Raw genomic sequence first — 27,908 nt, forward strand, 5'->3', positions numbered from 1 at the left:
GCTGTGCTCAGAAGAGCCCCTTCAAAGCAGAGCCAGCGCTGCATTTCAGAAAAGGCAGATGGCTGTCGGCCTTCACAGAGGCCTGGGGAGAGTGGATGGTTCCCGGTCAATAGGTCCAAGGTGAGGCAGGAGGTGGCTGGCTCTCAGCCGGCACTCTTCTGTCAGCTGTGAAGGCCTGCCTCTGTGACTGCTCCCTGGAAAGGACAATGCAACCCACTCCAGTATTCTGGCTGGGATAGTCCCCTGGACAGTGGAGCCTGGCGGGCTGCAGTCCCTGGAGTCATGAAAGAGCTGCCCATGACTGAAGCGACTGTGCCTACGGGCAGGCATGCACTGTGCTACTGCTGAGATTCCAGCTGCGAGATCTCTGCGAGACTTCTAGGTTTACGCACTGGAAGTGTGTGTGCGTGCCCACACACACTCTCTCTAGCCTCCATGTTTGATCCCAGTCTTAATCATGACCTATTCAGAGAAATGGAATTCTAATCATTCACTGTCTCTTGACCATTGCCAAGTAGAAGGACACAAAGTCTTTATATTAAAATTCAGAGCAACTTAGAAGCTATCGTTTGGAGCCTTAAACATCGTTCTTTGATGGAGTGCTCTTATTAGCCACATGTACAGAGACCTCAATGTTGTCAATCACACAATATCATATCTCTCTAACATGGTAGGTGAGTATTGGCATAGGTTTAAAAAAATTACCAAGCCTACTATCTAAATGAACATGCTAAATGTTGAGCATTATCTAGCATCATTATGCTTCAGAAGGTCTCTTTAACCCTGAGTTCAGGTAAAATGTTCAACTTCTATGAAAGCATATTTTGGTATATTTGTAAAGTGTGTGTGAGTGTGTGTGTGTATGTGTGTATCTTATTCACTAGTAACTAGAGATAAGCAGGATCATGTTAACAATTTAATTAGGAGGTTGGAGATATGGATCTTATTTTTACTCGTGTTTTTATGCATCTTTGAGCACTTTCTCTTTCTAGAACTCCATATACTCATCTGTAAAATGAGGAATTTGAAGTAATCAGTGGTTCTTAAATAATTTGGAGGTCATGAACTTCTTTAAAAATCTGAAGAAGTCTTTGCACTTTCTTTGCAGGAGGAAAAAAAATACACAATCAGACTAAATTGAATGTAGTTTCAGGAAGGAGTTTTACAGACCATTTTCAAGGCCATCATATTCAGCCATAGATATTATGCAATACATAATATGTACTTTAGAATTGTACAATTCCAAAGGGCACAGTTCATATAGACTAATGACACCCCTTCAGAGGTGTGCAAAGAGGTGGCCCTCTTTACAGCAATTCCTTAAACTCCAGGCTAAGAACTCTTGGGCCAAGTGAACTCTAAGAGTCTTTATGAATCTTGTTGTTAAGCTGCCAAGTCGTGTCCAACTCTTTGCGATCTCATGGACTGTGGCACGCCAGGCTTTCCTGTCCTTCACTGTCTCCTGGAGTTTGCTCAAACTCCTGTCCATTGATTCAGTGATGCCATCCAACCATCTCATTCTCTTTTTATGGATCTGAATGTCCCTAATTCCACAGTGTCATTATTACTATTATCAAAAACCTTGTGTTAGCTCAAGCTGTGAAATAAAATACACCAGACTAGATGGCTTACACAACAGAAGTGCACTTCCTCATAGTGCTGGACGTCCAGGACCCAGCTGCCAGTGGTGATGTTTCTCCTGAGGCTCCTTCTCTCCTTGACTTGCAGATGGGCACTTTCTCTTGCCTTCACATGTCTCTTTTCTCCATAGCTGCACCCTCCTGGTGTTGCTCCTTCTTCCAAGGACAACAAACCTACTAGATCAGGATCCCACCCTTATGACATCATTTAATTATAAGTATCTCTTTAAGGGTCCTTTCTCCAAAATCAGTCACATTTAGGGGTTAAGTCTCAACATACAAATTTTAGAGAAACACAATTCAGTCTATAACAAACCCCAAGTTGGTCAAGGCATTCCAGAGAGTAATGGTTAACAACTAGATGAATCAAAGCATCTTTTAAATCTCCTCCACATCAATAAATAGGTCTATCAAAAATTAGAATAACTATGCTGCTTTCTGAAGCAGGGACTTATAATTGATCATTTAAATCTTTATCCTACTGTTCTTATTAAAGGGAACACTTTCACAGAGGTTTTTTGTTTGTTTCTTTGTTTTGAATAGTAAAACCAAACAAAGTCAAAGCTAAACAAAAAAGCTATTTAAAAACTTGGTGCTGTAGAAATAAATTAACTTCATTGGAATTGGTCATCAAGAGCCCTGGTGAAGGGTTATATGTACTGGGGAAAGGGATGAGTTTGGGGAAAAGAAATTCTAATAACCCATAAATATCTTTAGTGTTTGTTTTCGTTTGGGCCTTGCATGTAATCACCCTCCTGTGATGTAAATGAAAGCAACCAGACATGTCTTCCACATCTGGTACCTGGGGGTGGGTCAGCTGGGAGGGTTTCTATTTCTGCTAGTCCTGATTTTCCTTTCAACTGTAGTGGGAGCTTGGGGGCTGAGGCGAAGAGGCTGAGAGTTTCTTGTAATCTTTCAAAATTTATTATTGCTCCCTTAGCATCATATTTAGTAACCACCATCCGGCTGAGTAACTCCCAAAGCAACAACCATTGTACACCCACTCCTAGCTCCCCTAGCCCCGGCAGGAGCTAAATAAGAGGTGTCCAGAGAGGAGGTTTAAAGAATGTGCTGGCAGTTGTTATTCCTAAAGCCTCACCGTGACTCTCTGGCTGTTTAATGTATTTAGTCATGACTCAAGCCTGTGAGTGATGTTACAGACCCTCCAAGAATACGCAGCACCGCCCAGCACCACACTGTCCCTACGTCTTTCTCCTTTTGGACGCACCCACCTTTCTGTGTTCATCTTCTCTACACCGACAAGGTACACGATTTTAGGAAATGGCATCCATCAAGCACTACGCCTCCCACTGTGATCTTTACGCCCACACAGACTCACTCCCTTGGCTGAAGCGGTTCACTCTCCCCTTGAATTGGGCTGAAAGAGATGTCACTGAAGTCTCCTGGCATAGTGCCCCTCCCCTGTGAATTTTCTTCTCTGTTGCTAGAGAATCCCCAGCAAACATTTTGTCTTCTGCATCATCCACTTGAAATTAACAGGTGAGTGGTTGGCCAAGCCAGGCAGGAGAGGTAGAGCAGGAGAGATAAACAGTAGATATTATTCCAAATAGAGTCCCTTCTTCATTAAACCTTGGTTTAAGGAGACAAAAATGTGGTCTTTCTTCTGCTGTAACTTTTTAAAAGCCATCTGATTTTCTCTGGCTCCAAGTTTCCATCTATATATGCTTTTTGTCATCTTCTTTTATAGCTTCAAAATAAGCTCCATGTACCTCACTGTTAATGATGATATTACTCATAGCAAAGATCTCTTTTGGAATATTGTTTCCAGGATTTTAGCTTAGAGAGGATAAAACATCAGTGAGTGTCAGATGCATTCTCCTGGCATATAGTTTCCAGATTGAGTCATACATTTTGAAAGTATAATTGATTTTGTCAGGATCTGGGGTTTTGGAGTAAAGATTGGCAATCTCAGGAAATGAACATCATCTGTATTCATGAAATAGTAACAAGATTGCTGTTAGTGTTCTGGGGACTCCTTTTGACCTACAAAGGGAAGGGAGCAAATTAAGAGATAAAGAGCTTGGCTGCCATTTGTGGCAGAAATATAGGCAGTAATTTATTTATTTGCATTTCCTAAGACTCCAGTAATTTTATGAACAGCTACAAGTTATCTGAATATGAAATATTCTAGATTAGCAACTGATTTAATGGAACCCCTGGTGATCTTTCTATTTTCAGATAGTGAATACAAAATATTTTTTAGTTTGTGAAGTATCAATTGCATAGGTATTACAAGAATCAATATATAATGAAAATACTTTGACTATCATTTAATTCTAATATATGTAATTAAAAGTTGTTTATATGAAACATGTTGAACAGTTTGATCTCAGTTTGCTTTCTGGAAGCATCCTTCTAATACTCCATTACATACAGAAAGTGGTAATTAAGGACATACGATATTTTTTAAGCACACATGAATTTATCTCCTTTTATTTATCATTTTTATTTATCTAATTTTATTTCATTTTATTGATAAGATGAGGAATTATATACTTCATTCAGTCACAAATGTTACAGATTTTTGTAACTGATTTAGACACATTGTATTGTGGGCAAAACATATGGAATGAAATTATTTATTCTTCATTATTTGCTTATGATTCTAATACATGACTACTTTTTGCATTATGTCTCATGTGTTTTTGAAAGGGCGAGGGTGCATGCTAAGTCACTTCAGTTATGTCCAACTCTTTGTAATCCTATGGACTGTAGCCTCCCAGTCTTCTCTGTCCATAGGATTGTCCAGGCAAGAATACTGGAGTGGGTTGCCAATGACCCAGGGATGGAGCCCTTGTGTCTTATGTCTCCTTCATTATCAGGAAGATTCTTTACCACTAGCACCACCTGGGAAGCTCTGTGAAATGTGTGTGTGTGTGTGTGTGTGTGTGTAATTGTTCTGTCCAGGATTGCATGTATGTCCATTAATTATGATCTGTTAATTATGCTTTTTAAAAGAGTAATAGCCTCCTTTTTTCTCCAGCTTATTCTATAAGTTTTACCGAGAAGAATATAGTACATCTATTCAATAAATAGTTATTATGCTCTTAACATGGGTTAAGCATTGTTATAATTCCTAGAAATTAACAGTGATCAAGAAAAACAAAAACGTCTACCCCCATGCAATATACATTTTAGTGGGAATTTTGATCATGGATTTGTCATTTTTTCCAGTCTATCAATATGTGCTTTATATTTATTTTAGGTTATGTTATTAGGTATACACAGCTTCAGAACTGTTATATGCCCTGGGTTAATGGTTTTTCTTAAGATGCGACGATAACATTTTTGATGATAACATCTATTTCGTCCAACAATAATGTTTCTGAATGTTTTCTCTTGGTTAACATTTGCCAAGTATATTTGTTAGGATACTGACTTGAGGGTATGATAATTATGCTTCTCTAGGTCCTACGCAGTAACACTTGCCAGGTAGCTCAGTGGTAAAGAATCTGCCTGCCAGTGCGGGAGAGGCAGGTTCGATCCGTGGGTCAGAAAGATCCCCAGGAGAAGGAAATGACAACCCACTCCAGTATTCTTGCTTGGGAAATCCCACGGACAGAGGAGCCTGCTACAGTCCATGGGGTCTCAAAGAGTCGGACGTGACTTAGCAACAACAACAGGCCATATGCAACCACAGGTTACTTTTTTCTTATTTCTGGGTCATACTGCCTTAGGCCACTTACTGGTGTGTGAGAGAAAGGAACCTTCTGTCTTTTTTAAACACAGTTATGTAGTCTCAACTAAAAAACAGCCAAATCAATGTCCTAATTAATATACCTGGCAAAAGTCAACCAAAAGAAAGCAGATAGAATGTCCTCATTCACTTGGTTGAAATTGGCTCATCTCCACATCCACCTTCCAGAAAAGTTACAAAAAGTAGAAAACATGTGTCATTCTCTGAAGATGTGAGCTGGAAGTCGCTCCATCACTTTATAGCATTCAGCAGTAGAACAGTAAATTCATTCAGACTGTAGATTCAGTAAATAGATGACTTGGGTTCAAACCCTGGTTCTGCCATCTACCAGCTATGGAAAGTGATAATGTGTACCTCCTTGCCCCAGTTATAAGATAAGGAGAAGAAGTGTTGATAGCTCAGTCACGTCTGACTCTTTGTGATCCCATGGACTGTAGCCTGCCAGGCTCCTCTGTCCACAGGATTCTCTGGGCAAGAATACTGGAGTGTGTTGCCATTTCCTTTTCCAGGGGATCTTTCTGACCCAGGGATCGAACCTGGGTCTCTTGCATTGCCGGCAAATTCTTAATAGGGACAATATTAATACCTAAATTATATGCATGAAGGAAATATTGGTTATTATTCTCATTTTGAAGGCACCACAAACAAGTATTTGATAGTGGTGGTAGAGGCAGTGATACAGTGTTTACTTAGATTTAGAGCTATCATGCCACTTCCTTTCACCCATCATTTCCTTTTGAATGCCACTCCTTTTCTCTGGGGTTGTTTTCTTTATACTGAAGTACAACCTTTCGTGATTATGCCAGTGACAGTCTGTGAATGGTAAGCTTTCTCAGACTTCTTTCATCTGAAAATGTGTTCGGTTTGCCTCCACTCTTAAAAATTTGACTTGCCTAATTAAATAAATCTAGATTGAAAGGCAATTTTCCTTCAACACAAAGCTATTATAATTCATTGTCTTGTAAGCTTTACTTAAAAGCAACCTGTTGATATTAAGATTTTTATCTTTAATTTTGGTGTCTGGAGTTTCACTATGAGGAACCAAAGTGTGATAATGGGCAGGCACACTCTCTTTTCCTCCTTTAGGATGCTTTAGTAGAAGAACCTGTAGGGGGTTCACCTCCCCCCACTCCCCGTGCTCTTGGTGACTTAGATGGGTTGGATGGGGGTAGGGGTGGGAGGGAGGTCAGAAAGGGAGGGGAGGTCTGTATACATAAAGCTGATTCCCTTTGCTATGCTGTAGAAGCTAACACAACCTTGTAAAGCAACTATAACCATCCCCTTCCCCCCAAAAAAATGAAGATAAGTAAAACTTAAAAAAAAAAAATAATTTGTATTACTTAACTATCAAGCAAATCATTATCTTTTTTATTGTTACCCTTTCCTCCTTTTCTAGACCTTTTCTAGAAATCTTAATAGTTGTATGTTGAAATTTTCGCTGGATTTTTCGTGGTTCTTACTCTCTTTGGTGTTGTGTTCATCTTTTTCTCTCTGTGCTACATTCTGAAAGTTTCTTTCGTTCTTTCCTCCAGTTCATTAATTTTCTCTTCAGCTGCATTTACATCCTATCCACTGACTTCTTGAAAAAAAATTCACTGGCCGTGTTGCATTTCCAAATGACTTCAGCTCTTTATTAAGTATGTTCATTATCACATTATTTTTTCCTCACCTATGGTTTCTGCAATTTCTTTAGTCATTTCAGCCATTTTGGGGGCAGTTTCTTTCAGACTGTTCTGTTATCTCACATTCTTAGATTTCTTACTCTTCCAGTCTTGTGTCTGTTAACTCTTTCACGGTGGATAATCTTCTTACTGGATAATTATTTCTCCTATAATCTTATTTTATTTTTGATGTTGCTATAGGAGCCATGCATGCTTAGAGTAATATTCTAGAGAAATATTTCAGCTTCTTCTGGCACTGAAATGGTGTGTGATATTAAACAAGTCATTTTCTGTCTCAATATTTCAGTTTCCCTAACTTTCTTAAGTATCTTCTGAATACTTAACTATCTCTTTCTTATCCAAACCAGTTACTGAGGAAGAATGACCTTGTCTTGGTTAGAGAGAGAAAGAAGTATATTTTTGCTTTTTGTTCAGGATTTTCAAGACACATGTCTTTATTTAGGAGAATTCAGTTTTATTTATGTTCAGTCCACCAGGATTCCCTGCTGGGAGATAAAGGACGATAGGGCAAGCAAGTCAGCATACTCTTCCCATAGCAATGAGCTTTTCACCAATGAAAAATACCCACTTTGATCACAGGAACAGCAGCTGTGTAGGTGTTGCTAGTGGGGGAAAAAAAAATACAATAATCTTCGGTGTTTAAAATAGAAACATAAAATTGTTAATTTGTCTAAAGACAACTTGTACTGCATGCAGTAATGAAAAATGAAGTTTTAGTGCAGCAATACTAGATTCATTTTACGGAAGTCTAAAATTTCTCATCTCATTGTGTGAGGTTTTAATAAACAATTATGTGCTATGATTTTTGTAGCATGAAGGAATCGGGTTTGAGCCTCAAAATAAGGCCAAGAGATTACATTTAAGTAAAGGCAGAAGTTAAGGGCAAATTGAAATTTTAAAGAAATTTTAATTGGTATTATATATACATTTGAAAAGAAATTTAGAGGTTATAATTCCATCCACTCATTTACTGCAAGAGAGCAACTTTGTGTCCTTAGAAGTGTCTGTGATTGAGAGCCCACTATCTTGCAAGATATTCCTTCCAATTTGTAATAGCTCCAGATGTTGAAAAGTTCTCCCTTATAATGAGATGCTTGCATATTTTGTGGATATGTTTTTTTGGGGGGGAGATATATATATGTGTGTGTGTATATATGTGTGTGTGCGTATATATATATATATGCACTTCTGCATACATGTATACATGTATACATACATGTATGTATAATGTATGTGTGTATATATACAGATATATATAAACACATGCATATATATATACACTATATATGTGTCTATCTATATCTATCTACCTATGAGATGTCTCCTATAGTAGTTAAATGTATGTCGATACTATTTCACACACATCCATTGAATGTCTTTTACTGTTCTGGTATTGTGCTTAGTTTGAGAGAGGAAATACTACAATCTCCATTTTACTGATGAGAAAACAGGTTTTCAAAGGCTAGGCAACTTCCCCAAGGTAACACAACTATTAAATAACAGAGCAAGGATTTGAACATAAGCTATCTGGCCCTAGAACTTAAGCTGTTTGACCCTCAGACCAGGCCCCAGTTCCCTACATGATTCTTCTATAAATTGTGTAGGGGATCCAGATATAAACCCAACTGATAATAAGAGAATGTGACAAATGTTAACAGAAGATAGGGAAGAACAACAAATTCTGCTTGTTCAGATTGGAAATGGGAGATTTTGAAGACATCGATATCATCAGTGCCAAAATAGTGTTATCTTAAATGTTGTTTCATCCATTTTAAGAGCAGTCTATTTCTCTTGCTATGACACAAACTTACATCTCAGTATTCCCCTGTCCTCACCATCAGTTTTGGAAAGTGCTAAATCCTCAGTACCACTGAGAAATGCCCTTATTACTCATCTTGCAAACATTTTTGGAACTGCTTAGATAACACTTTTGTACCTTCTGTTTGGGGAACATTCATCTCATCTCTCCCCCCGCCAAGACTTCTCTGTTAACTGGATTTAAGACTGGATGATATCAAAGAGAAAATGGCCAGTTATTTTATATCTCTGTCCCTCTGTCTTAGAAGATATACTCTTCATGGAATTGTGAGACAGATGCTTGTATACGATGGATGCTTACACTATAATGTTCCTAGGACTAAATGATAGTCTTATGAATTGGATCCAGTGAGTGTTTTAGTATCTGAAAAGTAAGTGTGCAGAAGACATTGAATGAAGGAAAACTCCTGGCTGTGCTACAATGTAACTTTTTATTTATATGGTATTTATTTGACATCTCTGAATAAGGCAGCCCGGTCATTTGAGATGAAAAACGTGGTTTCCCGTATGTAAGTGTCTCCTCTCCTCTCCCTTCCCTTCTTCTGTGAAACACCTGTTTTTCTGCTTGTTTGAGTTAAAAAGCTGACACCTTTCTGAGATTTTCAGAATTTAGCAATCCAAATGACAAGTGAAAGCTAAGCTTAAAACTTGCTTCCTGGAGGGCTTCCCTCCAGGAAGCCCTCTGTGGTTGATTCAACCCAACACTACTAATCTCCTTCCACTGACATTTCTGCTTCTCTGCCTGTTTGAAACCATTCAAGGCCTCACGATCCTCAGGGTACCATGATACCATGGTTCATGGTAATAGTTAATCTAAGCATTTAACAGTGTTCCTTTCAAATATATCTTCTCATTTCCCCCTTAAAACAATCCTATGAGTTTTGAAGTATTCATGTTTATACTATTTAGGAAATAGGCTCAGTGAGTTTAAAATAACTGGTTTGAGGTCCCAGGGAGTGGATCAAGATTTGAACTCTAGTCTTTTGACACTAGGGTCACCTGTCACCTTGGATATGAATCCCTCCTCAGAGTCCCCTTTCCCCCCACAGTGGATTAATCCCATTGTCTATTCTTCTGGATCCTTTGTTTATGCCCTTATTCTAGCACTTACCATATTGTATTTGGGAAACTGAACATAGAGATAGGATTGATGGTTTGTTTTGTGTTTTTGATGGTTTTTTTCCCTCGCTAGATTATAAGGTTTTAAATCTTCTCTTTTTCATCCCAGAGTCCCCTGGACTTCATCTGGTGCCTTGCACATAGTTACAGTATACTTCATATTCGTGAAATACATGAAATGATGCACCAAAATAATTTTTGATGGCTCACTGGTAAAGAATCCGCCTGCCAATGCAGGAGACGCAGGAGACATGAATTTGATCCCTGGGCCGCGAAGATCCTCTGGAGGAGGAAATAGCGACTCACTCTAGTATTCTTGGCTGAAAAAAATCCCATGGACAGGGGAGGCTGGTGGGCTACAGTCCCTGGGGTCACAAAGAGTTGGACATGATTGAGCATCTAAGCACAAGAATACAACAAAATACTAAGTAGAACCTAGTTCAGAGGTACATTCTTAGCAACTTTAAAAAATTATTGAATTATAGTAAAATGCCAGATAAATCCAGTGGAAATTATTAAAGGATTTAGAAGCCATGCTTTTTAGGGAGAAGGCTAAATAATTGAAATTTATTGTTTATTTGAGATAAGAAGGTGAGAAAATTAAGAGATGAGACAGAAAAGTAGCCCGAGAGACCTCCTGTATCCCAAAGTAGGCTGAAACTGTGTGAGTTCCACCGTTAGGTTGGACAATGATTATTGATGAAACGGGGCTGGGTTCTGGCACTCCATATTCCCTGGTTCTGGGCCATGGTGAGCTTTATTGTTTTGGAGTTGAAAGATGTTTGTGAGAAGGGTACGATTAAGCTGCTCCCCATTCTGCAAAATATATGGGCAAAGAGAATCCAATGAGTCAGGAACACATGGGAGTAACTTTCCACTCTACATTTGGGAGCTGCGAGGGGAACTTTTTGTTTACTCAGTCCTCTTGAGATTTGTCAACGAAAAGAAAAAAGCCATCTGCAGCGATACATTTCAAGGAGTCATCTGGAGAACGAGACAATTATTTTCATATTCACATTAATTGACCCTTTACTGTTTATACACACAGTGCCAGGCACTGCTTATACACACTTCACACGTAGTACCTTTCTAAACCCTCACAACAAGACTTTTTGCTAGATAGCATGATTATTCCCATTTCACAGAGGGAGAAGCTGTGATATAGAGGGGCTAAGGACCTTGCCAACATTTTTCACAACAGCTAGAAAGTAAAATCAAGATGTTGCGCCTAGGCAGTCAAGGTAGCAGAACCCCTGATCAAAATCAGTATGCACACTCTTCAAAGTGTCTTCTAAATATTTGATTTGATAATTTCCTTATAAACGTACAAATAGTGTTATTACTTCTGTTATTATATGACAATCATTCACTTTGTTTGAATCATTAAAACTGGATTAAGATGTACATGATCTCTAATAGCTGATGTAAGCTTAGAGAAGACTAACAGGAGTTTAAATGCCCCAGTTTCTTTATGACTAACTAACTGAATCCTGTCCTCGATTAAAAGGAAATTCGTTTCTATGAGAAAATAATTTCACTTGGACTTCCAAGGAAGCTGGCTAAGGTTTATATTGGAACATTATATATATATATTTTCTTTTCTTTAAAGAAAAGTGTAAAATTCCAACAAAATAGATATTCCAGAGCCATTGATCAACAGATTTGGAAAATTTCCTAGAGAGATTTTTCTCAACATCCAGACTCCTGATATCCCAATTTCAGCCACAAGGAGGACAAGAGAACAACTATGGATGTTTATATGAAGGATAAATTAAAGGAACAGAAGCAACATATTCTTTAAATGATAAAATTATACAAGGATGCTGTCATCTTTGTTTTTTTAAATCAAAATACATGTTAAGAGTGATACTTAAAAGAATAAAGCTTCTCTTTTATACTCCCAAATGTAAAATATAATCAAAACCTGCTTTTTTGCCGGATGGCTTTCTTAAATAAATGAGCAGAAGGATGAATTATGTGGCTATAAATAAACCCACTGACATATAATAAAGCAAAGTTCGACTGTTTTATGGAACCCTTGGCTATATTTATAGCCATGTTAACAGTCACCTGTATTTTTTGAGGACTTGGATTTCATTTCACATTATGAGAGTTCAGTTGTTTTTGTTTTTCCCTCATTCCCTAAACTTACTCTTTGGAACTGTGTTTCACGAGAAATGTAAGGATTTCTACTGTTTATATTTGGGGAGAGAAAGGGCCCTTGCCAGAGTTTAGGGCTCACAGAGAAACAGACTGCTCTAGTGTTTTCTGAGCCTGTATAGTCAGATTAGCTGTACCTGCCGCAAACAACTGGGTGGGTGTCTCCTGCCAGCAGCAAAGTGGAAAGTTGGAGTCTGTGCAAAGCGAGAAAAGGCGTGTGCAGGTTCAGAGACAATGTATTGTGAGAGACTGACAGGGCAATAGTGCATTAGATTCCTGGCACCTGACACCATTAAGTACTATCATGGGGTGTATTATGGGAGCCAGAAAATTCCCCAGAGTACTTCATAGCTGAGGTTTCCACCAGGTGGCTCAGTGATAAAAAGAACTTGCCTGCCAGTGCAGGAGACACAGGTTCGATCTCTGGGTCTGGAAGATCTCCTGGAGGAGGAAATGGCACCCCACTCCAGTATTCTTGTCTGGAGCACCCCATGGACAGAGGAGCCTGGTGGGCTGCAGTCCATGGGGTCACAAAGAGTCAGACACGACTGAGTGACTGAGCACGCACCCACCAAAGCAAGACAGAGAGTGTCAGATGGATTAGGATTCTCATATCTTATCTTGGGACAGTCTTTTTTGGGGGGGAGGAGAGGAAGGGGGAGATTAAGATGGGGGGAAGAAATCTATAGTGCCAAATTCTGCAGCCTGAAATAATAGAGAAACTGAGCTATTAACCTAGGCAAATCCAGCCACAGGCCTTTTTTTTTTTTTTTTTTAAACTGCATTTCATTCAGAAACTTGAGGTTCCAAAAAGTCTGGTTAGGATGCCATGGTGGTTTATCCAAGTGGAGCTAAGCGTGGTTGTTCCTGTGAAATTATTTATACTTTTCAACTTTAAATCTGTGGTGAGCATAACGTTTCTAAATCTATTTCTCTCCCTTTCTATCTTAAAAACAGACTCTCATCTTCACGTAGCTGCATGCTTCATTCCTAAGTGTTCTCACTCAAAGGACCCACTAGAAAAGATAACTCAGAGGGAAAGAGGGGAGCCTTTTTGGTCCAGGAGAAGACAAATCCCTTTAACCAGAACTGCAGACGCAGACAGTATCTAGGGGTTATCCCTGGAGCTAAAAAAATCTCAACAACAACCAACTTAATAGATCAGCCTAATATAAACCCAGGGCTTCCCAGGTGGCGCCCCATTTGGTAAAGAATCCACCTACTGATGCAGGAGACACAGGTTCCATCACTGGGTCAGGAAGATCCTCTGGATAAGGAAATGGCAACCCAGGCCAGTATTCTTGCCTGGAAAATTCCATGGACAGGGGAACCACTGAACCATGATGGGCTACAGTCCATGGGATCGCAAAGAATCAGGACACGACCGAGCGACTGAACATGCACACTCAGCGTAAACTTGAATAGACCTGAGAATGGCGTGAATTAGAAAAGAAGTCTGAGTAGGGATGTGTTAACTAGAGGAAGAGAGAAGAAGGAGAGAAAGGAAATGAAAAACAAATTTCAACAATGTGTTAAATTGGAGGCGGACATTCTCTTTTATCAGTATAATTGTGGATTACCACTTTAAAGAGAACGAAACAATAAACCAGTCTTGCATTTGTCCGCTGATATATCTTCTCTGTGTTCTCCTAGGTCCCCAAGTGGAATCAGCCTTACCAGAATTCACAGATACTTCTTTTGACATTTTGTGAAAAGTAAATAAATAAATGATAAGTATGACAAGTAAAATGAATAGTTCCAGCTGTGACGCACCAGTGGCATTTCCAGATTTTGTGCTGCATTAAGGATTTATTTTTCACTTTGTTGCCTAGCAGTGAATTAATTGGAAGGCCCATCTAAGCTTCCCATCCTTCCTTGGGATAAAGGGGGGAAAAAAATACAGCCTCCCAACACTCAATGTCAATTCAGAAAAGAAGAAAAGCATTAAGTGGATAGGTGGTCAACTCATGATCTCTGCAAATATGTGTCTCTGGGGGTCAGTGTCACTAAAACCAGAGAAATATGTCAGTGGAATGGATGGTATATAAAAAATACGCATATAAGGTTGGAAGGGCTTCCCTGGTGTCTCAGTTGGTAAAGAATCCCGCTGCGACCCAGGAGACATGAGCTGAATCTCTGGCTTACGAAGATACCGTGGAGAAGCAAATGGCAACCCACTCCAGTATTCTTGCCTGGGAAATCCCATGGACAGAGAAGCCTAGTGGGCTACAAGTCCATGGGGTTGCAAGAGTCAGACACAACTCAGCAACTAAACCACACCACATGAGGTTGGAAATTGATTCCTTGGATGCATTAATTCAGCAAATGTTTACTGAACTTCTTCTTGTGCACACAGAAAATATAGGGGAGACCAAGGCAAAGGTTCAACTTCCAGGGAACTTCCAGTCTTTTTAAAGAGACAGACCATGAACAAGTATAAATAAAATAATTTCAGAAAGTGGGTGCTTTGAAGAAAACATGGTCAAAAGTACCTTTTGGGGTGGTTGTAGCTTACTTTAGATGAAGGTCAGAGAGGGCTTCTGAGGAGGTCACATCTGCAATGAAAATCACATGAAAATCTTAGGGAAGAGTGTTCCAGAGAAGAGGGCCCAGCACATTTAAAGGCCTTGAGTTGGGAAAGAGCTTGGCACATTCAAGAGCAAAAAGTGGGTCCAGGAGACGGGGGAGTAGTGAGTAAGAGGTCATCTGGAAGAAGATTGAGTTGGAGAACTAGATATAAGCCAGGCCGTCTAGCTCTTTAAGGCCATGATACAGAGACTAAGTCCAAAGCGCTGTGAGATTCCATCTGGAGGAGGAAATCGAGCAGTGGTTGGATTGAATGGGAATTATCATCTACATTAATGGAGGATGCTTAGGATATTAATGTGTATTTTTTTCACTTTGGTCGTAATAGTAGCCTGAGACCCTAAACATGTACTTCACCTTCTTGGAGTTTTAGCATATTTTTCTATTAAACAAAAATTACTGCCACTCTTTAGTGCTGTGCCAGATGCTATGTATGCATTATCTCATTTAAGATTCCCAAGAACTTTATAAGGGGAGGAATTATTCCCATTTTACAGAGGAGGAAATCAGGTCTTAAATCAGGTCTCCATCAATCACCGCTCTCTCTTATTGTGCCGTTGTTGAGTACACGTTGCTAGTTTAAAACAGTGTGTTGATGGGCCACGACCCAAAGGCATGAAAGATCACAAATGAGGGCCATCCCACTGGAGGCTGTGGACCTTGAATCACCCTTACAGCCAAGAGCCAGAGCAGCTGGAATGACTGGGCACCATTTACTGCAGGCAGCAGCGATCACCTTCAGGAGAACACCGATTTCCTAACCAGAGCACCAAGTCACTGTAGTAAAATCTCAAAGGGACTTGATATTTGACCTTGAAGGCAAATCGTTTCTAGGTTTGATATCTTTATGTTAGAGACAGAGAATGCTAACTTCTTCAACATCTCCTCAAGGTGCCCCAAGAATGAATAGGACTGTCTTAATCCTTTATTCTCAGTCAGGGGGGCTGAAATGTTTCTTGAGAGCAGGAGTATGATAGGTGCTATAATTGTCTTTTTAAAAAAGAAATGCTGCCTAAGTGCTATGTGTGTGTATGTGTGCACACATGTGCATGTCTATATGTGTGTGTATATATATATATACACACACACACATACACACACACACTCATATATATATATATATATGCATGCTCAGTTGCTTCAGTTGTGTCCAACTCTTTGTGACCCCATGGACTGTATAACCAACCAGGCTCCTCTGTCCATGGAATTCTTCAGGCAAGAATACTGGAGTGGGTGGCCATGCCCTCCTTCAGGGAATCTTCCCAACCCAGGGATCGAACCCACACCACTTTATGTCTCCTGCATTCACAGGTAGGTTCTTTAATACTAGCGCCACCTGGGAAGCCTGAAGATAAATATATATAATACAAGCGTTGAAGAATTGATGCTTTTGAACTGTGGTGTTGGAGAAGACTCTTAAGAATCCCTTGGACTGCAAGGGGATCCAACCAGTCCATCCTAAAGGAGATCAGTCCTGATTATTCATTGGAAGGACTGATGCTGAAGTTGAAGCTCCAATACTTGGCCCCCTGATGCGAAGAACTGACTCACTGGAAAAGACACTGATGCTGGGAAAGATTGAAGGCAGGAGGAGAAGGGGACAACAGAGGATGAGATGGTCGGATGGCATCACCGACTGGATGGACATGAGTTTGAGCAAGATCAGGGAGTTGGTGATGGACAGGGAAGCCTGGCGTGCTGCAGTTCCCGGGGTTGCAAAGAGTCAAATAGGACTGAGGGACTGAACAGAACGGAAGACATATAGACATGATTTAACCAGTAAGTGTCCTGTAGTATATATGATGTGATTTAACCAGCAAGTATTATTTCCTTACTTATCCTTCCCCATCCCCGTCCCACCCCCAAATAGAGTGTGCTTTTATAACTAAGGGGAGTGGAAAGGAGGGAGTCAGAGGCAGCACCAGCAAGACCCGGGAGTCCAGGAGGCTGTCGGGCTTCTGTATCACGCTTAACAGCGTAGTGAGAAGTTGGGGGGTGAGGGGTAGGATGGAGGCTGCCTCGTCCAGAATATCACCGTTTGCTGGCCGAGCTCCGGTCAGCTTCCTCCCGGAGTAACAGATGGCCACTGTGGGCGCGCCAAGCTTCTTCCTGCCTCTCCACTCTCCCCTGCAGGTTCAGCCTGGATGTAAAAGCCGCACTCTCTTTCGTGCCCAGAGTCCTGGAGGACCGGAGGCTCTACCCTCCAGGGGCTGCGTGCCTCTAAGGCCAGGCCAGGCCAGGCCAGCCACAGTTTCGCCAGCCGACTCAGCCCTCTCCCCTTCTGAAGTTCTTGGACCAGCCAACCCCTGGGTCCTGAATTCCAAGAACATCCTGCCCACCAGGAGCGGAAGCTACCTTCTCCAATGGCCTCCCATGGGGGCCATCAAACCTCTCAGCCTCCGGTGCGGGGAGCGGGGGGCGGTCCTGGGGTCCACCTCGCCCGCCTTCACCTTCGAGAACCAGGACGCGCTGCCGCCATTCGCCCCTCCGGTGGGCTTGTATCCCCTTCGCCCCCAGAGAGGCACGCCCCGCGGAGAGTGGCCGCGCGGTGCAGACCACCAGGCCAAGGGGAACGCGCGCGCGCTCGGGCACCACCGCGTGCAAGCCGCTCCGGCACTCCTGCTGACTCAAGGGGTTGATTTTTACTTCTATCTGGGGCGACTTCAGCCTTCGCTGCCGCCTGCATTTTTTGTTTGTTTCCAATTGCCGGAGTTTGGCTTAATATGCCTGGGAGAGGAGCAGGGATCGGGCGATCAAAAGGCGCAGCGCGCGCGCACACACACACACACACACACGCACACGCTTGTGCTCACTCCTCCGGTAGGGAGCCGAGCGTGAGCAGGCAGCGTGGGGGTGCGCGCGCGTGGTTCGCGCGGGGGGTAGACCGGCGTGCACTTGAATGCGGAGGGCCGGGATTCCGGGGCGCTCGGGCCCCTCCTCCCTCGGAGCCAGCCAGTCCCTCGGCCGAGCGCTCGGGCTGCCCTGATTTGCTCTCGGGAGTGCGCTATTTGCATACGACTTGCCCATTCGTGAATCTGGCGCCCCAACTCCTCGCTTCGCTTCACCTGTGCCTCCCGGTTCCGCGCGCTTTGCAGGCGCCCGCCCGCCTCCCGGCCACCTCGGCCGCCCGCCGGGCACCTCCTCGCGCGCCTTCGCGGCTCCCCTGCCCCGCCTCTCTGCGCCCGGGCCACGTCGGTTTGGGTGGCCGCTCCGCGCTGGGTTCCTCCTCCTCTTCTCTCTCTCTCCGGTCCTTCTTGTTCCTCTCTTCCTCCTGCGGCTGCTGCCTTTTCATCCCGTTGAGAAACCCGGCCCGCAGGCGGCTGCTCGGTGGCGCTCTTCCAGAACGCGCAGGGTTCACAGCCTCCGCCCCCCGGAGCCCTTCCACCGAGACTCCGAGGACCCCGCGAAGAACTCTCAGCATCTGCAGCCCCGCTTTTCCTGGGAGTTCTGCATTGCATCGCTCGCCAAGTTGGGGGAAAAAAATGTTCAAACTGCTTGGATGTTGGGATAAACTAACCTGAACCTACCTGGGTCTCCTGCCGTCTCCTCTTCTTCTTCCTTCGTTTCCACCTTCCCTCCGTGCGGCTTCCCGGAGTGTGCAGTTAAGTCATCCGACTCGAGGTGCCCCGCGGAGACCAGGAGGAGCTGCGAAGGGCCTCCCCTGACATGTGTGGCATTCCGGGGCTCCCTAGGAGGGTTGCTATACCTGGGTGGACTTTGGCATCGTAAATTTCAGCTCCAAGAAAGGGGAGCTTTTGCCTTATATGTTTTTTCTGTTTTTTTTTTTTTTTTTTTTTAAGTAGTTTTTTTCCTCCCCCATCATCTGTCTTGAAAACGCTTATTCCTTCCCTGTTTTCCAAAATCCGGGCAAGTCTTCCTCCTGCTATGATGGGCCCCTGGGCATCATGAACTTAATGATTCCTCACTGGCTGGAATTCAAACTGCCCATCAGCGGTGGCCTGTGCGTTGACCATGCACCTGAGAATCCACGCGAGACGGAGCCCTCCTCGCCGGCCGGCCTGGACGCTTGGGATCTGGTCCCTTTTCTGGGGATGTATCGTCAGCTCCGTCTGGAGTTCCTCTAATGTAGCTTCCTCCTCCTCCTCGCCGGGGTCTCACTCTCAGCACGAGCACCATTTCCATGGCAGCAAACATCACTCAGTGCCTATTTCTATCTATCGCTCCCCTGTTTCCCTTCGAGGAGGGCACGGTGGGTCTCTCTGCTCTTTATCCTTTTAGTGGGGCATAGCAATCCCGTAACCCACTCGCCTTTCAGGTAATGTTAAGGGTGGGAAAAGAATTAGAAAAAAAAATGGATTGAAAATCGTGGAAAGTCTCGCATGTGCATGAGGGAAGAAAATGCCCAATTTCCCCTATAAGCTGGTGTTTTCTGCCCCATTCCCATTTTCTCCAGTGGGTCCTTCTCTCCTGGCTGGCTTATTCAGGGCTGCCAAGCACTGGCATTCTCCTCTTTGGATCCCTCTGCTTCCTTCACCCAACAGATGGCAGGCAACTTATCAGATAAATTCCCAGTGCTGCACTTTTGAGAATCCATTCATTCACCTTGTTTTTACCCTTCTTCACTCTGATCTTGTTGAAGAGCTAGTCCTGGGAAAATAGCAGGCAGCATGAATCCTTAGGTCTTCAGCCTGAAGTTGACTAAACTGCTATAAAGTGGTTAAGGTTGGGGAGTGGGGGAAAGAAGCTGAGTGTAGAGAGGCAGAAAATATTTTTTTTAATAAGCAGTGGTCATTACTGTTCATATGCACAGCTTTAAGTTTGTCCACATGTCAGATGGAGAGAGGAGCTATGATGAAAACTATACCCCTAATATTGCTAACTACTTGCAAGGAGGCAATGCATAAGATAAGGCAAAGTCCATTTATAATTTACCCAAGTGTAAATTGTTGCCACTACAATCTCACCACTGGTGGGAATTTGTTTCCACTAAGGGTAGCATGGGTGGGCTTGCTCACACCATGCAAGGATGATGTGTTTTGCTCTAAACGACCCTCCTTGCATAGGGAGTGAAAGAAGAGATCTCTGGCCCTTTCAATGATACTCAGCTTTGAGCAGGCTACCTCTGAAAACGGTGATGTCTGCTGCGGAGGTTGGCGCTTGCTGTAGTAAACTGTTCTGAAGACGGGAGCTTCGTTGTTTGTTTACTATGCACTCCACTCTGACAGCGAGGAGAGTGGGGATCACAGAGCCCACCTGCGGCCGCCCTTTGGGGAGCAGCGAGTGTGAATCGCCCTGGAGGTCCCCTGCCCTAGCGTGTATTTTGAAGACCTGTCACATCCAGACCCCACTGGGAACGTCCGTTCTTCCCACCGCCTCCCGGCCCCGGGTTCCTGCTCTGTGCTGTTTTGTGTGTAGTGTTAAGTGGAAGCACATGGAGAAAATGCCAGCACGTCCTCTGGCTCTGATTCTTTCTTTACATTTTATCTGATGGAGTCGTCAAGCGGCCCAGAGCTTGTACTGGTTGGTGGAGAGGAGTTGGTGGGGAGGAGGGACTGCTTGATCTTGATCCACTTGCTGCTTTCTCTGTGATTCCTGCTGGTGTAGGAATTTTGGTGTAGGCTTTCAGAAAAAAAAAAAAAAAGCAAAACCCACAGTAGGAGAGGAAAGAGCCACAACCACCAAAAAGGTAAAAGCAATTTCATGGAAATAGAAACTGTCAGTTTCTAAGGAGGAGAGGGACTGGCAGTGAGTGGGGGGTGGGATTGTGAAGAGTGAGAAAGGAAAAGAGGAGGGTGGGAGATGGAGGAAGCCAGACAGACTATTACTAATAGCCATAATTAAACGCGGAAATGCTCAGCGATAATTAGCTAAATTTTGCTAATTAGTGTAAATGATCAGCAGGGAGATGAAGATAGGCATTTGTTAGAGGTTATATAGGCTGGCAGGGTCTCTATGCTTTCTGTTCAGGATATAAACAGTTAAAAGCAGCAAGTAGTTAAGTGAGGGAATGTGCAATACTCCCTGGGATTCTTAAATCTGTCAATCTCTTCCTCTCCCTTTGGCTCCGTCCCCCTCCCTTTCTCAGTCAGCTGAGGGGGCTAGAGGGGTTGAGCCCAGCACAGGTTAAACACATCTCCTCTCTATTTACTTTATTTCTTCCCTGATTGGTTGCTTAGGACCCTCTAAATCTTCTTAACTGGTGCCCAGTCTACTTTCTCATTAACCTACATCTGATAAGATTCAGCACCACAGAAAAAGGAAGACCAAGTAAGTAAATGATTAGAGACCCTAGGAAGGGTTCTCAGTTCCCATCAGAGCTGTAGAATGCCATGAACTTAAGAGTCTAGCATGACTGAAGACAAGAAAGCTCACAAAATCAACTCTTTTAGTATCTTCTTTCAGTCCTGAAGTCCCATCCCATTGATCTGGGCTTGGAGACTGAATGCATATACTATGCAGGCTCCTTGCATGTTTAATTCATATTTTGGGGCTTGAAATCAAGAGAAGCAGCAAGCAACAAGACTCCCCAAACTCTGGCTTCAATCGCATGTCTCAGCTCTGTCCTTTTCTCCCTGGAAGGACCAGGAGATCTCTCAGTGCTTCCTTAATGTCGCTCATTCTTACTTGGAGTACCCTTGCTTTCCCCTTGTCCAAGACAAAGCCTTAACTATCAGCAACTGTTTTAAAAAATGCTTTGGATGGAGGTGGTAGGAGGCTAATGGTTGTTACTCACAGTTTTCTCCAACCTGATTCCAGAGTTAAAAGCAGCTGTTTCTACTGTCTGTGAGAAGTAAATGTCCTTCATTCTGGTATGAATGAACACTAGGACCTTGAGTCCAATAATGTTCTCTGAACTCAAAGAGAATTTTTTTCCTACCCTTGTTCCCTTTGTCCATTTCCTGAGAAGCTGGAAGTCCTCAGATCTGCCCTGTTGATGAGCACCCCGTTTATATAAAACCTCCTATCCTATAGTGAAACTCACACAAAAACAGATGGAAGAAAGAGAAATCCTCCAAACAGCTGATCTTCTACCCAGGCTTGATTCTGTTCTTTAAAAAATTTACTGTGTATAGATTTTGCCTAAAATCTTGATCCCAGGGCAGCCTAGAGTGGGTTGAGCTCCTTTATAAGCTGGGGAGTCTAAGAGCACCCCTGCTGTAATATGCAAAATAGTCTCAGGTGGAAATTGTGTCTCTGAATAGAATGAACTCTCTTCTCACTTGGAGTCTAGTAAGCTTTCACCCATTACTCTGTCCCTTGTCTGAGGCTTGTTGCATCCTTGTGTGCTGTCTTCTACGGAACTAACATTTATTGGGTATTTACTATGTGCTAGGCTGTGTGTAACCTGCTAAGGATAGAAAACTAAATAGGATATTGTATTGTTCAGCATGGAATAATTTCAGAAGTATTTGGATCATCAGTGAAAGATAAATGCTTCTATAAATTTTAAAAATAGGAGGGATGGGACAAGGATCCAGATACCCAACCAAATTAACTACTATGAAATCTAAACATCACTTGTGAAGTGCAGATTTACAGTATTCTGTTATTCAAAATATCCCTTCAGGTATTTTTCTTTCTCATCTTTATTTTCACACTTCTGTGTCAGGCTTATTGAAGCTCCTAGGTAATTTAGTGCTATGGGACATATAACTGGAGAAGGAAATGGCAACACATTTCAGTGTTCTTGCCTGGAAAATCTCATGGACAGAGGACCCTGGCGGGCTGGATTCCATGAGGTTGCAAAGAGTTAGATACGACTTAGCAGCTGAGCATGCATGGGACGTATAAATATTAAAATACACTTGTTTACCAACCTTAAGTTTCATAGGTGAGTTTTCTGTATCTTTTCCCTCTCTCCCACCTTAAAGAAGTCCAAAGCACATCCACTTAAGTGTCTCAATACTTACAGTTTAAAAAAAGTTTGCTCTCAGGAGCCTAGGTTTATTTAATATGTGACTTCTACTTTGTTTTCCACAAAATAGCAAAGCCTGCTGGCTCTTTAGGCATTTGAGGGCATTAAACTCAGTTTTTTTGTAAAAGAAAAAATATGCCACAGTGTATTAGAAGAAAGTCTCTTGACCAGAAACCTGTGTGTGTGTGTGTCTGTGTGTCTGGGTGTATAGGTAAGTGCTCTTTGAATCATTTTAGCAAAGGTGGTGGTAGTAGTCACCCTCGTGATCCATTAACCGGGAGTCTTTCTTGTAGGAAATGATGCTTCTCATTCATTGTCACAGAGTTCCATCTGTGAAGTTTTTCCAGACTTGGGGCTTGTTTTGCTCTGATCTGTTTAGCACTTTCTTTTGCTCAGCCTGCTGCTTTCTAACCATTTTCTTTCTCCCTCCGTTCTTGGGATTCAGTTGCTGAATAATTCAGAGTGTTGGTTGACAGATAAAATGGTAAGATTTATATGTCTTTGGCCTTGGTGATGAATTAATTAAATTGGCTTCTCTTTCTCTCTCTTCTCTAGATGCATTGTTTAGTGTCTCTAAAGTTTGCTGGCAAGTGGTTGCTCTGGAGATTAAATTGTTCTTGAAAGGCCAGTGTAGGAGGATTATACTATCCTAGTGTATATTTCTTTAGGACTTTCAACATAAATCTTTGTGGGAGTGGGCGGTGGAGGTGAGGGCTGCCATATCCTAAGGAAAGAGATGAGGAAATTGGAACAGTCCCTTTTCAGGAAAAACAAACCCTTCACTGAACTGACTGATGACTGAAATTCAGTAGTAAGATCTTTATTGTTTTATTGTCTGGAAGACATAACATATTCTGTTTTACATTTTAATGAATGAATTGATCAGACCTCAGAAAGCTTGTTTCACTAGAACTCTGTGTAATCAGAGAGAGAGGCAAATTTCTTAAGATAAAACTTGAACTTAATCATACTTCCTTTCTTATATTATTTTGTTAGGGCTGACATAAAAAAAAAATCATAGACTGGGTAGCTTAAACAACAGAAATTTATTTTCTTACAAATCTGGAGGCTGGAAGTCCAGCCTTTTGGAAGTCCAGCCTTTTGGTTTTGGCAGATTTGATTTCTTCTGAGGCCTCTCTCCTTGGCTTGCGACGGCTGCCTTCTTGCTGTGTCCCCCCGGGGTCTGTCCTCTGTATTCACTCATCTCTGCTGTTTCCTTATGTGTCTGAATTTCCTCTTCTGATAAGAATACTGGTCAGAGTGGATTATGTTTCACTCAGAGCCCCATTTTAAGTTAATCACCCCTTTAAATGAGCTTCCCAGGTGGTTCAGCAGTATAAAGAATTCTCCTGCCATCGCAGGAAACTCAAGAGACAAAGGTTCAATCCCTGGGTGGGAAAGATCCCCTGGAGAAGAAAGTGGAAACCCACTCCAGTATCCTTGCCTACAGAGTCCCCTGGACAGAGGATCCTGGTGGGCTGCAGCCCGTGGGGTCGTGAGGAGTTGGACACGAATGAGCGTGCATGAATGTATGCATGTACCCCTTTAAAGGCCCTTACTCCAAATATAGTCATGATCTGAAGTCCTGGAGGTCTAGGCTTCAACATATGAATGTTGTGGGGGATACAGTTCAGCTCAGAGTACCGCTCCTCCCCCCGCCCAGGACCCAGTCATTGTAAAGTAAACATTTACTGTGCAGAGCATCTCCGAGGAACTCAGACTTTTACAATGGGAAAATTAAACCTTTGGTGACAGTGGTAGCAATTTACAAAATTGATAAGATGGATCCTCCTTGGGAAGAATCCTGCTTACATATATGGAGACAGCAGCAGCAGGGACTGGAGTGAACCTCGTGTTTGCTTTTCTCTTTATCTCGTGTGTCTGAGCCTCTGCTTTGAGGTGACACTGGCTGATCCTGTCTGACTCCAGCCACGTGTTCTGCAGACAGACTCCGATGCCCACCCTCCACGGCGCTCTGCTGAGACCAGCTGCCACCAGGCCTGACGCCCCTTCTCTCCCAGGGACTCCCTTCCATCAGCTATGGTGATCACTTTCTCAAGACACACACTGCCGATTGTTTGCACATCTCACCCTGCAGTGAAGAAGAAACACATTTAATAAGTATGAATACTTTTATGAATATTTGGAAAAAAGTATGTCCTTCTAAAAATATGTCAATTTCAGTATTTTTCCATTGAATTTTTTTGATGAAACTCTGTTTTAAACTCACATGAAGGAAACTGTGTACTTCATGGGAGACAATTGAGAAAATATGTTGCAATTATTACACCCTTGCTGATATAAACCCCAAGCAAGGTATTCACCTTTTTAGGGAAAGGGAATGAATTTTCTTTTTGTATTCACATATTTCTGAAAAATGATTTTGAGAACATGTGCTAATAAGGATGACAGGTAGATGATGATGGACTTTTGAGGTGCAGGATACTGTTAGGTGGGTTTGGGAACAGTCACTACAAGATGAGAGTTGGAGGAAATAGGTCTCAGTCTTTGGTTGTTGCTTAGGAGCCTTGTGAACCCGGATAAGTCAGTTGACTTAACTAAGACTCAGTATTTTCATCTTTTAACTGGGAATAGCATTAACAATACTTACCATCCATGTATCACAGAATCGTATGAAAAAGTAAACAAGTTGTGCTTTGTTTAATTTCTGTGTACAGATGAAACATGTTATGGGGATATTTTAATGATAATGCTCTTTCAATTCTTAGTATAAAATCCAGCTTCAGCATTGACTGTTTGCAGGTTGGTAGACTGAAGTTAAAAACGTGTAAGTACTGGCTTTCTTCATTTCTTATCTGTAGCAACACTTTCTGCCTCCAAGGCAAGGAAAGGGAAATAGAAAAATCTTACCACGTCCTTCCTTCTTTATGGCACTAAAAGAAGACAGCACGTGTGGTCACCCTGCTCCTTTTAGTAACTGTCTTCTTAGGTAGAAGTCTTTGCCAGGCGGGTTTTAGCCTAGAATAACAAATTATAGCAAATGGTTTAGAAGCTCAGTGAAGCTAAAGGGGAGAGGCCTCCAGGAAATATTCTGAGACTGTTTTGGAAATTTAGAACTGGACCTCTTCTCTAGCAAACTTGTGCAGAATTTAAATACCCATACATACTGCTCCATATCCATCAAAAACTAGAATGTTTAATTTAGCTTATATGAGGGAAGCAAACAGGTCTTTTAAAACAACTATTTTCAGATCTGAAAGTGGAAAACTTCTTCTAATGTCATTTCTGATACATTTCCTTACCAGAATTCAAAGGTCATAGAGAAGTTGAGAGTGTATTTTTATGGTGGAGTCCTCAGAGTGAACTACAGATCCCAAATTTGGAACCAAAATTCTCATAGAAAAGATAATGTGCTGATCATAGATTTTACTCCTTGCTTTCTCCCTGACTGTAACTTTGGATATGGCATTAAAAAAAATGTACTAATCTGTTAACACTTTGACTTTAGATATCTTGATTTTCTAACCTGTATTCTTTCTTTTACCTATAGTTTTCTGCGTTGCATGTAGTGTATTTGTGTGTTAATACTGTAGCTGAGGAAAATTGTCCTTTTCATTTTGTCCTTATTTGTGCGAATCTAGGGTTGAGTGAAATGATCTCCCCAAACAGTCCTCAGCACTAGGATGGCATGATTCTCCACTCTGTACATCTTTAAAGACACCACTGTGTATCTTCAACCTGTCTAAGCTCCGTAGGTCTGCCAGTATTTTATGGCTCTGTTTTCTTGACTCTGATAATAACTTATGCCAAAGCTGCCGCCAGATTTTCTCTTTTCCCCTTGGATAGAAGCAGCATAATGTACAGGGAGGGGCTCACTGTGATGCTATAAAGCCCATGATCCGACTTCAGTAAAGAATCCTGCTGAGACAGAAAGAATGCTACTTTCATTTAAACATACCTTTTCAATACTAGAAAGGAGCTCTGCGTCGTGTTTAAAATGCTCCGCTGTGTTTAACCGTTATCAGGGCAGGGGGCAGAATGACAACCGAGTTTATAAAGAACAGGTGGTTTATTTCTACTTAGAGTTTTGAGAAAGATTTGCTTGGCTCATATGCCAACATCTAATGCACACCTCCTGTGTACCAGGCTCTTTTCCAGTGCTTTATATATATGCTTTCATTTAATCCTCACAATCCTTGACCTTAATAGTGTTACTACCATTTTATAAATAAAAACAGTGAGACTCAGAGAGCCTAAGTAGGACCAAAGTAGGCTGGGGATAGATCCAGGCTTCAGAGCTGGTTCTGACCACAGAGCTCTTGTCCTTTCTGCTCTCCCAGGAAGCCCATCATCTCAAGAAGTAGACAACAGACACGTAGGGATTATCTGATCGTCTGATGTTCCAAATGGCCAAGTGGGGTCTTAGCCAAGGGCATCAGTCAATATCAGAATCGTGTGGGAACCTGGGCAATATGATGCAACATCCATCACCCTTCTTTTACTCTACAAAAAAGAGGCTGACTTCTCATCTCCCCAAGATGCTTTGCTTCAGATTGATCTCCCCTTGTTCAGTCGCTAAGTCGTGTCCAACTCTTTGTGACCCTATGGACTGCGGCACGCCAGGCTTCCCTCTCCTCCACTATCTCCTGGAGTTTGCTCAAATTTATGTGCATTGAGTCAGTGATGCCATCCAACCATCTCATCCTTTGCTGCCCTCTTCTCTTTAACCAGATGAAGTCCTGTAGGAATGGATTCTGACAGCACTGGATTTTTCTGGCCTTTTTAAAAGTTAATGTTTCCTATATATTCTAATAGGAGTCTGACTTTGTGCTAAGAGGTGTGATTCTTGGGTATGTCCACTTAAAAAATACGTGCAATGTGAGAGTTGTGAGTTAAGTTTTTATTTGGGGTCAAAATGCGGAGTATGTGTGCTAAGTCACTTCAGTTGTGTCTGACTCGTTGTGATCCCATGGACCACAGCCCACCAGTCTCCTCCGTCCATGGGATTATCCAAGCAAGAATACTGGAGTGGGTTGCCATGCCCTTCTCCTGGGGGTCTTCCCAACCTAGGGATTGAACCCAAGTCTGTGACATCTCCTGCGTTGGCAGGCAGGAGCCCTGGGTCGGGAGGATCCCCTGGAGGAGGGCACAGCTACTCTCCCCAGGATTCTTGCCTGGAGAACCCCATGGACAGAGGAATCTGGTGGGCTATAGTCATAGGGTCGCAGAGAGTCAGACATGACTGAAGCAACTTGGCATGGCATGCAGAATGAGGAGTATAGCCCTGGAATCAGCATCTCAGATATTTCTGAGAAACTCTGGGGGAATGGTCAGTATGTATGTGATTT

The 27,908-nt window shown here is 42.4% G+C and overlaps 1 protein-coding gene across 30 annotated transcripts in view; it reads left to right on the forward strand.

Annotated features, from left to right (window-relative positions):
- Nucleotides 1-27,908, forward strand: part of NRXN3 (neurexin 3) — a 1,774,064-nt gene that overhangs the window by 1,169,400 nt on the left and 576,756 nt on the right. Inside the window, exon 1 of one of the 30 annotated variants that reach the window (XM_070469714.1) lies at nucleotides 17,562-18,933. The exons of 25 other annotated variants lie outside the window; for them this stretch is intronic. In XM_070469714.1, the coding sequence (XP_070325815.1) occupies nucleotides 18,696-18,933 (238 nt within the window). In that variant the 5' untranslated portion in view covers nucleotides 17,562-18,695. Of the gene's footprint in view, nucleotides 1-17,561; nucleotides 18,934-27,908 lie in introns of those variants that run through there. 4 more of the 30 variants (XM_070469717.1, XM_070469711.1, XM_070469712.1 and 1 more) reach the window with 4 other exon arrangements.

This window comes from Odocoileus virginianus, chromosome 6 (genome assembly GCF_023699985.2).
Source record: "Odocoileus virginianus isolate 20LAN1187 ecotype Illinois chromosome 6, Ovbor_1.2, whole genome shotgun sequence".
Classification (NCBI taxonomy): Eukaryota; Metazoa; Chordata; class Mammalia; order Artiodactyla; family Cervidae; genus Odocoileus; species Odocoileus virginianus.